This window comes from Nelumbo nucifera, chromosome 1 (assembly GCF_055504915.1).
Source record: "Nelumbo nucifera cultivar China Antique chromosome 1, China Antique-T2T, whole genome shotgun sequence".
Taxonomy (NCBI): domain Eukaryota; kingdom Viridiplantae; phylum Streptophyta; class Magnoliopsida; order Proteales; family Nelumbonaceae; genus Nelumbo; species Nelumbo nucifera.
Genome location: NC_142649.1, coordinates 76330219 through 76342529, shown reverse-complemented (window position 1 = coordinate 76342529; position 12311 = coordinate 76330219). Strand labels below are relative to the sequence as shown.

Genomic DNA, 12311 nt, shown 5'->3' with positions numbered 1-12311 from the left:
TTAGCCGAATTTACAAAATCGTTGAAATCTTGGAGTCAACCCTTTGCCAACCCGTTTCTCTCACCAATCAAGCTTAATTGCATTGAACCCAAAATCGGTGGAGAGAATATGCTAATGGGTATGTATAGCTATTTTTGTGGGACCCCGAATTGAATGTCTGATTTTCAAGGAAGATATAGGCGGGGTCTTGAAAGAAGGTCAGTCCACTATATTTGCCTCTCGGGATGGTTTTTTTCTCCCATTGGTCTCCCCCTTTAATCATCGGGTTCGTTTCCGATCACTGCCGTTCCTTTTCAAAAAGAAAGAGAAAAAACGGATTGCACTAAAATTAAGGAAGAAAAAAAGAAAGGCTCCAACTTTTCAACTGTCGAAGTATCGAAATTGCTACTATATCAATTCATGAAGTTTCGATCTTTAAATTCCTGTCATCTAAAAGGGTTTCATCAATTATACAAGCAAGGACATTGCATTTAGCTGTTCACATTCTAATCATTGATTGAGCGTGAGTAAATTTTCGTTTGCATAAGTTTGGGCATTACTTGCTTCTCCTAATTGCAAGTTCTAGTCGCGGTTTTAGATTTCGTCCAAAATAAGAGAATCAGAGGGTTTGTTTTGCCAAGAAAAAGAGAATTTATATCCCACTTACATTTTTACAAAAAAAATAAATAAATTCCTTTGAATTTGTCCGCATTAATTTTTGTATTCCAAATTTAACATAAAATTTATATTTACAACAGGTTTTGGGATGTATTTTTGAAGATGTTAAGTCTCAAAATTCTAAATCAATAGTAACAATATCCAATCATGTTTTCTGTTTTACATGGTTAATTGAATTAGGATAGGTGCATTACACCTTTCCTGTTTTGGTAATTATTGGATAGGTGCATATAACAAGGGGCTCAAGCTAATTATAGCTAAGATTTCACTTTGCTTGAAGCTCAACCTGAGCTCAACTAAACTTTCATCACAACATGATAGATCCAACCTACTAAAAAAATTTAATAACAAGACCATATCAGGTTGTGTAAAAATTTATCCAATCCAAATTTCTCATCATTACAACAAATTTCTCATCATTACAACAAACACAGAGGGGTGCAAGAAATTTAGTTCAGCTCTAATGATTTTTTCACAAAACAAACATATGAAAAGTAATTTTTCACCATTTTCCCTTGCGTAACTAAATCATGGAAAGTGAATTTTACACTTTCTCATCCCATCCCAACTCATCCAAATCTTCTTGCAAACAAACAGAACATACACCGATGTCAAACACCACTTTGTGTTTTCCAGCCACTACCGAGTGGCGAAGTACAAACAAGTTCTTTTGATGTTGGATCTAAATAGTTTAAAGGTTAGAAGAAACCGGATGGTTGGAAGTCATTTGACATGGTTAATTATCAAAGCTTTTGGCAAATCCAACATCCAACATGTCACAATGTCAAATTGGATCCAGCAAAAATCCATAGAGTTAAACATCTAAATATCAACGTTTGTTTTTCTTATGTTGAATAGGGGTGCAAGTTGGGTGGGTTGGGCCAGGTTTATGGTAAACTTGGACCCAACCCTAAAATTTGGGGCTTAAGGCCCAAGCCCGATCTTCCCAATCCGAGCCTAGCCTGCACTATAATTTGATGCACTCGGATTGGTCTTGGGTTGGTCAATGAACCCACTCTAAAATTATACATATATGTATGTATTTATGCAAATATATATATATATATATATATATATATATATATATATATATATATATATATATATATATATATATATATATAGTTGTGGGTCGGGTTTGGATTGCCTAAGGGCTAGGCTTGGGTCTGACCCAAAAAATAAAAAAGCCCAACTTCTTGCACCCGAGCCCAGTTCGAGGACCAAAAATCCAAGCCCAACCCATGTAAAATTTAGTGTTGGGCTTCTTCGGGCTTGGGCTAGGGTTGCCCTAGAAAAACCCCTAATGTTAGAGAATTGACAATTGGGCAGGCCTAGCTTTTATTTGGCTTCAGGGCTAGACAATGAGGACGGGTCAGTCCATCCCCCAAAGGCCCAAACCTGATATATTGACATCCTAATATCTGATGTATATAGTTTTTTACAAAAAAAATAACAAAGATTAGGCCAAACAAAATCAGAATGGGCTATTCCAATTTCAACTGTTTGGTTGGGCAGAATTGGAATCCAATTCCCATTCTTGTTGGAATGGAATTCCCACATTTGAGGGAATGGCCATTTCTTGCCCTCGATTGGAATGAAATCCCATTTTTGCTGATTCCAAATCTCATTTTCATTTTTATTTAAACCAAAATATTATGGGAATAAACCATTCTGATTTCAATTCTGAAAGACTTTGATTCCGATTTCGATTCTGATTTTGACTACGAACCAAACAGATCCTTAGCTTATTGTCAAAATCAGTGATGTTTGAAAAAAATGTTCAAATCGGTTAGTGTAAAAAGCAAAGATTTTTCTAGACAAAATTACCCTTTCTCTTTCATTCCTTTTTATCCACAAAAAAAGAACAGATTTTTTTTCGTAGAAATAGGAGGAGCTACACAAGATGGTAACTTGGCTCCAAGCATTACAAAAACAAATAGAACTTAAGACTCTAGGGATAAAAGGAGGGCAAAAACTGAAAATGCTGAGAGGAAAAGAAAGAACTAACAGCTTTCATGTCTCTAAACCGAAGCGGCAAAACGACTAGGGCCAAGTCAACTCTTCTGTTTGGTGTTATTGGCAAATAAGAACAAGAAGGAAATGAGAGAAAAACAAAGCAACTTGTTTTCTGCAGATGTTCTAGTTTCCTTTTGATCATTATTGTTCTATGAGCAAAGACGACCCTGTTTCGGTTCAATGGTGGTGATTTGAGTTTCAGGATGGGGAAATGGGAAAGATATAAAAAAAAAAAAAAAAAAAAAAACCTTAACTGCATTTTGTAAATTACCCCAACGTCAATGCGGGACAGTTGAGTCTTTTGCTCAAGGAGCAAAGAAAAACTCCTGCCCAAGCACAAGAACCGTCCTCCACCACTGGAGTGTGGGACAATTACACAAACGCCATCCATCTGAAAGGCTGTCTTTCATCAGTGGACAAAAGAAACGGAAAAAACGGGCAAGTTTGTCCAAAAAAGAATTTTGTTTCTTAGGCTCCGTTTGGAACATATTTGCACTCTACAAATATACCTTCTCCATTTCAGGCCGGTGCAAAGTGGGTTCGGATTTCCATGCCCACTTTGCATTCATCTCGTTTGTTTTCACAAGTGCAAAATTACAGGACATATATGCTAATGTTTGAACTTCCCAATCGTTGCAAAAAAACCATGTGCATTAAACCCAGGTTTTTCCGACTGTTGTAGAGGAGATTTTCAAATTTCTAAATCAGAAATAGTAATTTGATAAAAAAAAAAAAAACTGAATTGCATCGATGATAAAAAAAAAAAGAGAAAAACAAAATAGCATCTGAAATGAATAAAAACTGAATCGCATCGATGATCAATCACAACAATTAACTAAAACTCTAGTCAGAAATCGACATATTCCAATTTGCATGGAGACTAAAAGCCCTAGAAAGAGAAAAATGGTGAGGGACAGAGGGAGCTTGCAATCTCTCCCATCGCAAATGCCTCATCTTGAAGGATGATGCATTTGTGCTTTTCTCCTTCGGGACTATCACCACTTTGAAATCAAAGAACTTGAAGAACCAATCTTTGGGACTTCCGCTTATTCCCTCATTCTCTGAAATGCAAAGAGAGTTTTTTCACTTCGATTTCTATTTTTATCTGACAAGAGATTATACAAGTTGAGTTGAATCCTCTAAGAAATGTAGGGAGTTCCGTAGAGAAAGAGCTCTAATCAACAATCACCTTTCATAACTTGTAAGTTGTGAGATCTCTCACTTTATTAGTCAGAAAACTCAGTTTAAGTGTCTGCCAGGTTGAGATCTTGCATGTCGCAGGTAGCCGCAGTCAACAATCGTGCCTTTATCTCATAGAGTTCTATAGAGAAAAATGGGAAAGATCGAGCAAATGGCATACCTGTTTCTCTCGATAGAATGAAAAAGCAAAATTTACTTCGATTTTTTCAAAGAAAATTTTTGTTTGCATAATCGAGGGAATCTCTGACAAGAATGCAGATTTCCATCGATTGTTGGGTTATTTTTGTCTTTTTACTAAACACGGAAAAAGTTGATCGGGGTGCATAAATGTACCGAACCGTCATCTGCACTCTTTCCAAACGGAGCCTTACGCTAACCAACCGGTTTGAACAATTTTTTTTAAACATCACACCTAAACTTCATTAATTCTTTTAGTAAAAAGCCCTTTTATATAAAATAACCTATTACTATTACCTGACCTAATCAAGTAATTATTGATTACTGATCAACACTCTACCTTCCCAATCTTTAGAGGCACACTACCGTCCCTGCACAGTGGTAGTAGATTGAGTTGAGCCATGAATGAATGAATTGTTGCCATTTGGTCTGGAGATAGGATTAAAGAGAGGTTTGGCGCACAAAACATAGTAGCTGCTAGTCGGATGATGCCGATCAAAGTGCAGAGGTCCAGTAGTGTTGCTATTTTCATTGAACAGGGTTTATCCAATGTATGAAGTATGGATCTTTCTTAATGCCGTGATCAGATTAGATTACAACTTACAAGGAAGCATACTATTAGTATTGCCGTCACTTAAAGGAGACTGCGGAAAAGAAGGCACCATTAGCGGAACTCAGATTCAATCTTCTTAATGCCGTGATCACATCTTGCATACAGTAAATTGCAGCTGTGTATTAGGAACATTTTCCCATGAAAAAACGGGTTCAAATCAGCCCCCTGCCCCCACAACGTCTCACAGCACATTCCCGCTGTTGTGGAGAGTTGATTTGGTGGTCTCTGAAAAAACATATATTCCCAATAATCATGCATAAAAATCCCAAAAATGATGTTTCTATTTCGATCATTTACTTTCTCTATTAAAAAAGATTTTAATCAGCATTTAAAAATTAGTTATAAAAATGGCGCATGCAATGAAGTTTATAACCTGAATATGATTGCATTTGTAACTTGTAAGTTAGAAACTTGAGTGTATATATAAAGCAATGTTTTAAAAACCGATCTGGAGGCCGAATCATTTTTTACCTCTGGGTGATGGGTCATTGGTTCGGCCATCTGGGTCAAACGGGTCAGACCATCCCACATGTATTTAAAGTAAATATATAAATATGTATATATAATGTGTGTATAAATATATATTTTATCGATAAATAATGTATAATCATGTTTAAGATACGTTATATGCATTTTTATATTTAATTAATGTTTTTAATTCAGTTTTCAGTTTTTATTTTTCATAATTATAAAAATATTAACAATTACAATTTGAAGCTAAAAAAGGATGTTTTTTTTTGCTAAAATAATGGGGTAAAGTTCAAAATAAAAATTAAAAAAAAATCATCCCAATCAGACGTCAGAGTGCAAAGTTTTGGCCTCCAAAAGTTTACATGCATCGAACGTACAACCCGCAATCCGGTGACCAGATCGATTGAACCAGTGGTTGAACCAAACAGGTCAGACAGTTCCTGACCAAGTCAACAGTTTTTAACTGTCTCACAGATTTTAACTGAACCAAACCTAGAATCCTAATCGGGTAATGATTCAAATGGTTCAACCTGCTGAATCAATGGCGGGTTGAAAACACTGATATAATTAAAGCTTGTACACGTTAAAGAACATGACCACTGACGATTTTACCCTTTTAATTCTTCCTTATTCAGATTTACGCTGCAAACAATGTGAGCCTTGAGTGTTCACAGCATCAAATGCAGAAATCAAGCTGCACTAAATATCTACTTATACATGCGGAAATGTTGAGATGATGCTACCGACCCTCTAAAGTTGTAATGGTAACATCGTTCTTAGAGCATATCATTTGGTTCCTTTGAAACGATTCTGTTTCAGAGGAAACCAGCCTCTCTATAAACCCAGGCTGTTTTGGTGTAGGAAGATCTGCAATTTCACTGCTAAGCATGGACATTATGGAAGACACAGTTGGTCTATCTTTTGGGAATTCTTGAACGCATAACAGTCCCACACGGATACATCTCAGTACCTCCTCCTCAATTGACGGTGGTTCGCATAATATTGTTGGATCGATTAACTCCAAAATCTTCCCTTCGTTCCATAACGTCCATGCCTGAAACGAGCACATCAGCTTATCAGATACAAAACAAATACGCTTTTTATCGAGAAAAAAAAAAAAAAGATATTAATTTGCATTAATCTTACATGTCCCAGAAAGCTCGAGCATTCCTGCAGATGATAAAAGCTACCATTTTTTCTCCCACTTACAATCTCCAAAAGCAGAACCCCAAAGCTAAAGACATCGGATTTCTCAGAAAATCGCCCTTCCATGGCATATTCAGGAGACATATAACCACTGCATTCAATTGTTTCAGTCACAATTATGAGTAGAAAGTATTAATTTCTTCAATTCTTTGTAAACCTGTGAATTCACAGAGATCTGAGTAACCGAGGACTAGCTACTTACTATGTCCCAACCACCCTTCTGGTACTTGCTTCATCTTCAGTGCCTCCAATTATCTTCGCCATGCCGAAGTCCGAAATTTTGGGATTAAGCTCTTCATCCAATAATATATTACTTGCTTTCAGATCTCTGTGAATAATTTTTAATCTGGAATCTCTGTGAAGATAAAGGAGTCCTCGGCCAATCCCTTCAATGATACGGAGACGTTTATTCCAATCTAGAATTGTTCGTTTGGTTGGATCTGATATAAATTTCACAAAACAAGTAAGTTATTTCATGGTAAGAAGAATATATTTGGTTTTCATATAAAAAATCATATAAAACCTAACGATGATGATCTAGTAGTTGAATTGGTCAGTGGATTGTAATTGAGTCGAATTGAGCCAAGTATTAGGCGAGTTCACATCTGCTCCCCACAATACCCCACAGCACATCCCCACCTTGTATTGAAAATATTTCCTGATAATGTCTCATCATCTTCCATAGTTGTTATCGGGAGATATTCCTAATAGAAGGTGGGCATATTCTGTGGGGCATTGTGGAGTGCAGATGTGAATTTGTATTAGGCTGCTTAAACCTTGATCTAGCATCAAACTTGATTTAGTTTCATGTATTTGGTTCAAATTCAAGTTGAATTGATACTTGCGAGTTATTTAACCTCGGCTCAACCTGAGTCAATTATAAAAAAATTAGTATTAAAAATTATAAATAACTGAATATTAAGTGTATAAAAAACGATGTTTATTAATATGATAAGTACAAATATATTAAAAATGTTTTTTTAATAATCTTGATTATATTTGCAAGCCATTCGAGCCGAGTATTACAAAGGGAGAACTCGGTTCGACCAACAATGTAACTAGAGTCGAGCTAAACTCAAACTCAATTATTAGGGCTGTTCATGGGTCGGGTTGGGTCAGTTTATTGTGGTTTTTCCAACCGACCCGACTTGGTCGGGTTACCTGACATAGAAACCAAAACCGACCCAGTGTTAAGCAAAACCGACTTGGTCGGTTTGAGTCGGGTTGGGTCGGTTTGGGTCGGTTTCGGTTCTAAGTTCATCCCTGTGATAAAATCTTGCTAATTTTAAAAACAGTCATAAATTGAACATCATTTCAGCCATCTCCTATGATAAAATTTAAATGAAAAGTTAATCACAAAAGTTGTTCATTAATCACTATTCACTAATCCAAAGTTTCTTGCAACCATTCAAAAACTAGGTGGCCTAATGGGCTTTGAAACTTCATGTTTGAACTAGGAACTAAGTCGGTTCGGTTTGGGTCGATTTTGGTTTTCTTGTGTGAAAACCGAAACCTGCCCGAATCATTGGTTTAGGAATTTGCACAACCCAAAACCGATCCGTGCCGATGAAAACCCGCCCAACTCGAGTTGAGTTGGTCCGGGTTGATCGGGTTGGGCCTTCTTATGAACAGCCCTATCGATTACTTTGAACCGAGTTTGAGTATTTAGTAAACCAAGCCGGCCCGAATATCATAAATACAAGTAGCCTCAACTCTCTTACACAGTAAGCAGGGAGAGGGACGCCGGGTCAACAACTGAACTAGAACTATTGGGTCATCGACATGAAAATCAACATGCACTTAAAGTGCATGCGTGTGTTTGATCATTTTTCAAACAAAGAAAATGAAATGAAAACGAACAAATAAAGGTTATTTCCAAGATCTAACCGAAGAGAATAACATCTAGACTTTTGTTGGGCATGTATTCATATACCAACATCTTTTCCTCCCCTTCAATACAGCAACCAAGGAGTTTGACAAGATTTCTATGCTGGAGCTTAGAGATGACTGCAACCTCATTCTTGAACTCTTCTAACCCTTGCCCAGAGGTTTTTGAGAGTTTTTTCACAGCTATTTCTTGGCCATCTGGCAATCTCCCCTGAGTCAAGCAATCAAAATAATTTATAAATTAATTACCAGATTTACTTCACCATTGTGGTTTTGAAAACAATCTTTCCTTACCTTGTAAACTTCACCAAAACCACCTTTTCCAAGCTTGTTTCCGAGGTCAAATTTGTCTGTTGCAATTGCAAGGTCCTCATATTCAAATACCGGTAGATCTGTGCATTTTCCTCGTTGTGTTATTATGCTATCTTCATGCAATACTCCGTCTGATACTTCTTTAGATACCTCTGCCCCATCCACGCCTTTCTTCCTCAGCCCTGGTCCCAGATTCAGTAGTAAGGAACAAAGGAAGTATTAATTTAAATATTAATATGGCCCAGTTTTGGTTTGGGTGCTCAGTCGAGCACAAGAACAGGAAATCTAGCCACCATATACGATGCATCGGGACCCAATTCTCCAAGGTTGTGTCTGGATTGGGGTAAACCTGGATTTAGTGGCAGATTTTCACCAGGGGTCGATTTTTAGATTCCTTTAGTTGATGCTCATTTCTCAGCTTTGTCAGATACTGTGAAACGAGAATTTTCAGCCTACAAATTCTGCGTTCTAACACAGAAGTCAAAATGCTGGATTACAGTAGTCATTTCATCTCCAGAATGGAATTCAAGTCCAATTCAGCTACCACAAGTGATTCCCATTTCCCACTTAAGGAGTCTAGAAGGTCATATTCTGGTGTCCTGAGTCCTGACCCAGAACCAAAGCCTTGTTGACCAGATGGCTGCGACCATTTATACTTTTTGGGTGGAAGTGGAATGGCCAAACTCTTAGGCAGGGAGCCGGGGACCATTTGATTTGGTGGTTGTCCCAACTCCCAAGTCCTAACCTACTAACCAAAGGTCCCACACCGCGTGCGTGCGACACATTGGGGGTTGAGCTGCGCCACTTTAATGGGGAATTTCTGAACTCTTAAGTCTCAACATTGAAATTCAAGAGTTTATTTGAACCTCTAATAATCAAGATCTTACCCCTTTGTTTAGCCATCCGCCTCAACACACAACAGGCTAAGACACCAAGGGTAACAGCTCCTACGACGATGACCACCGTGATGATAACTGCTTTTGAATGTTTCCTGCCTGCATTAAAAAAAATATATATGAAAAAGAAGGTACAGACAAAATATAACCAAAATGGATGAACTTCCAGTTATTGAGGTAATTTGTTGAAAACATAGTCACTAAATAACCCGTTTAGATGCCCTGCACAAATAATGGAGTTATTTCATATTTCTGGGAGAGAAAAAATTGAAATAGTCTTCAAGAAACTGAACTTTATTCCTTTAAATCGTAAACAACCGACAATGAATGGTGAGCTTCTGTTCTAGAATGGAAAGGGAAACCAGAATGGAACAAAGAAGTGCATAGGATGGTTTTTGTTTAATGGGTTTCAGAAAAGGTTGTCCTTTCATTCGACAAGTAATGCAAAGGTATATATCGAAAGGCATTGGAAGAAGAAGAAGAAGAAGAAGAAGAAGAAGAAGAAGAAGAAGAAGAAGAAGAAGAAGAAGAAGAAGAGGAAGAATTCCATACCAAATTCGGAATATGCCAAACGAATGTGAAGTTCCACCCCGCCAGTGGAGAATTTCTGGGTATCTATTAAATTTCCACTCCAAGACATGCACCCTATGTTGATGTCAAATGCATAAGCGACACAGGAGCAGTTGCTTAAACACTGTTTCTCACAATCATTCGCATCAGCTGCAGCGGACCAGTTTGCAGAATCTGGAACTTTCATCATTTTCAGCTTCAAAAATTCATCTGTTTTCTCCTTTTCACTACTGGTGTTATTTCTTTCACATTGTAACTCTGTCCTGCGCATGCACCCACTTGACCAATTTCCCTTAGTCCATTCCTCTACGGACTTTGGGATGAATCCCTTCAAGCAACTACAGATTGGCGAATCCAATGCATTACAGCTCCCAAATGCTCCACACTTTCCATAGATATCACACTCTGTTCTTGGGGCTAACCAGCCAATGGTCCAGTTCTTTTTCTCTTGACCCCAATCATACTCTACTAACTTGCCTTCAGAATCCAGAACAAATCTCACCAACAAGAAAGGTAAACTGACATAAGAGAATGTCAAGTGGGCACTTCCATCTTGAGCATCTCTATCCATCTTGAATCCGTCGAGGTAAACAGAGTACATGTCGGGCACCCCTAAAAAGATCCGATTGTTCCATGGCCCACTTCTCCAGTGTGGGAGAGAACCATTCCAGACAAACACCTCAGGAATGTTCAAGGGGACAACACCTGCAGTGAATCTACCAGTGGAAGGATCTGAATCACCTTTCTTTGATGTTAGCAGTTGCTTCTCAGCCGTCTTTGTGCTGGTACCAATCTTCATCTTGGGCAAGAATGTATCGCAAGGGTGCTCAAAGCTCTCCCACAACACCGACCCATTGTTGTCGCCATCTGTTGAGCTTCCTTGCTGCAAGACTAGATTCCCTGAATCCAAGAGCTTGGCACTAGAATTTTGTGCAATAGTTGAAATATTTGTAGACCAGAAAATCTTTTCCTGTCCATCCACCACCACAAGGTTTCCATCATTCGCAATCCTTATCACCCCAGATGAGTCCGGTAACGGGTTATCTCTGTTGGCAATCCATGCAATTGTCTGCTCAGGGATGTTGTTATACCAAATCCCGACATACCGACTAGTAGAATTCCCGGTGGTGAAGAAGCCTAATTTGAAAAAACCCCCAGCAGAGACTAGACTCTCTGGATCCGTTATGTTTTGGGTTGGTGTAATTATGTCTATGGTACCGGAAGAACGTCTAACAGAGAGAACGAAAAGCACAGTAAGAAGAGCTCTCAAGAATCTGCCATTGCTAAATTTGCTTGTATCCATGATCTCCCAAAGATGATGCTTGTTGCTGGTCCGATTGTCGGAGACTGAAGATTAGAAGACCTATATAACTCGATGTAGCTAATCTCAATCTCGTAAGGGAAGGGGTATTTACCCAGATCCTAGCTTGACCACTTTTGCTAAGCAGACTTATTAAAGAAGAATCTCTGCAGCTTAATACTATAGTAGTTTATCCAAATATAGCTTATTGCCCTGTCACGGTATCTCCCCTGGAATATTATAGATAAATCCAGACCATGGCCCATTACAAAACTATTATGTATTGTACAAATACATACAAAATAATACAAAATGTAAAATTTTGCATTCTACTTATTTGTAATTGTATTCCTTCTAAACTGAGCCTAAAAAACTTTCAAGTTTGCAATAGAATAATAAAAAAATGGACTTATTTGGTAGCAATTGGAAATTGTGATGTGAATAGATAGAAGAATAGTATCGGCTTTTTTTTTTTTTTTTTTCTTTTAGTTTGATACATTTCACAGGTTAATAAAATATATTGTTTACAATATAATTCACCAAGCAAATCCATGAAATTAGATTTAGATAGTATGCTGCTGACGCTGGTAATAGACCAACAAGGCCGCATCGACACCACATACTGGGAAGTGATAACAAGACTACAGACAAAATGGAGTTGACTTTACAAGAGGATACATTCAGATTCAGATATCGTCTTGGGGGAGTTCATTACAACAAATCCTTTGTCATTACAGGTAGAGAAGAAAGAAGGGGCAACAACTCAAGTCCTTCAATATCTTTTGGGGGTTTGGAATGCGAATGTATTTCACTCGTAGGTTGATGTGGATTGTAGAACACATTCTTTCCTTTCCGACCCAACTTTTTTTCTTTTGTGGAAAGGCCTTTGCAATTACCTTTTTTTTTAAGGCCTTTCCCACTACTTTGTAGTTGGGGGAAAGTTCTTAAGAAATTTGTGAATTTTCATCCTCAACTTCCCTGTTTTTTCTTACTATCAAATCAAACA

The 12311-nt window shown here is 37.7% G+C and overlaps 1 protein-coding gene across 1 annotated transcript; it reads right to left on the bottom strand.

Moving 5' to 3' along the window:
- Positions 1–5754: 5754 nt before the first annotated feature.
- On the bottom strand, positions 5755–11488 carry LOC104605767 (G-type lectin S-receptor-like serine/threonine-protein kinase At1g11300). The gene is made up of 7 exons (XM_010270654.2): positions 9988–11488; positions 9427–9534; positions 8522–8721; positions 8228–8438; positions 6543–6780; positions 6281–6431; positions 5755–6188 (listed from the first exon to the last, which is right to left on the bottom strand). Exons 1-7 carry the CDS (start codon positions 11306–11308, stop codon positions 5874–5876), a joined length of 2544 nt encoding a protein of 847 aa, XP_010268956.2. The 5' UTR covers positions 11309–11488; the 3' UTR covers positions 5755–5873.
- Between the last annotated feature and the right edge of the window lie 823 nt (positions 11489–12311).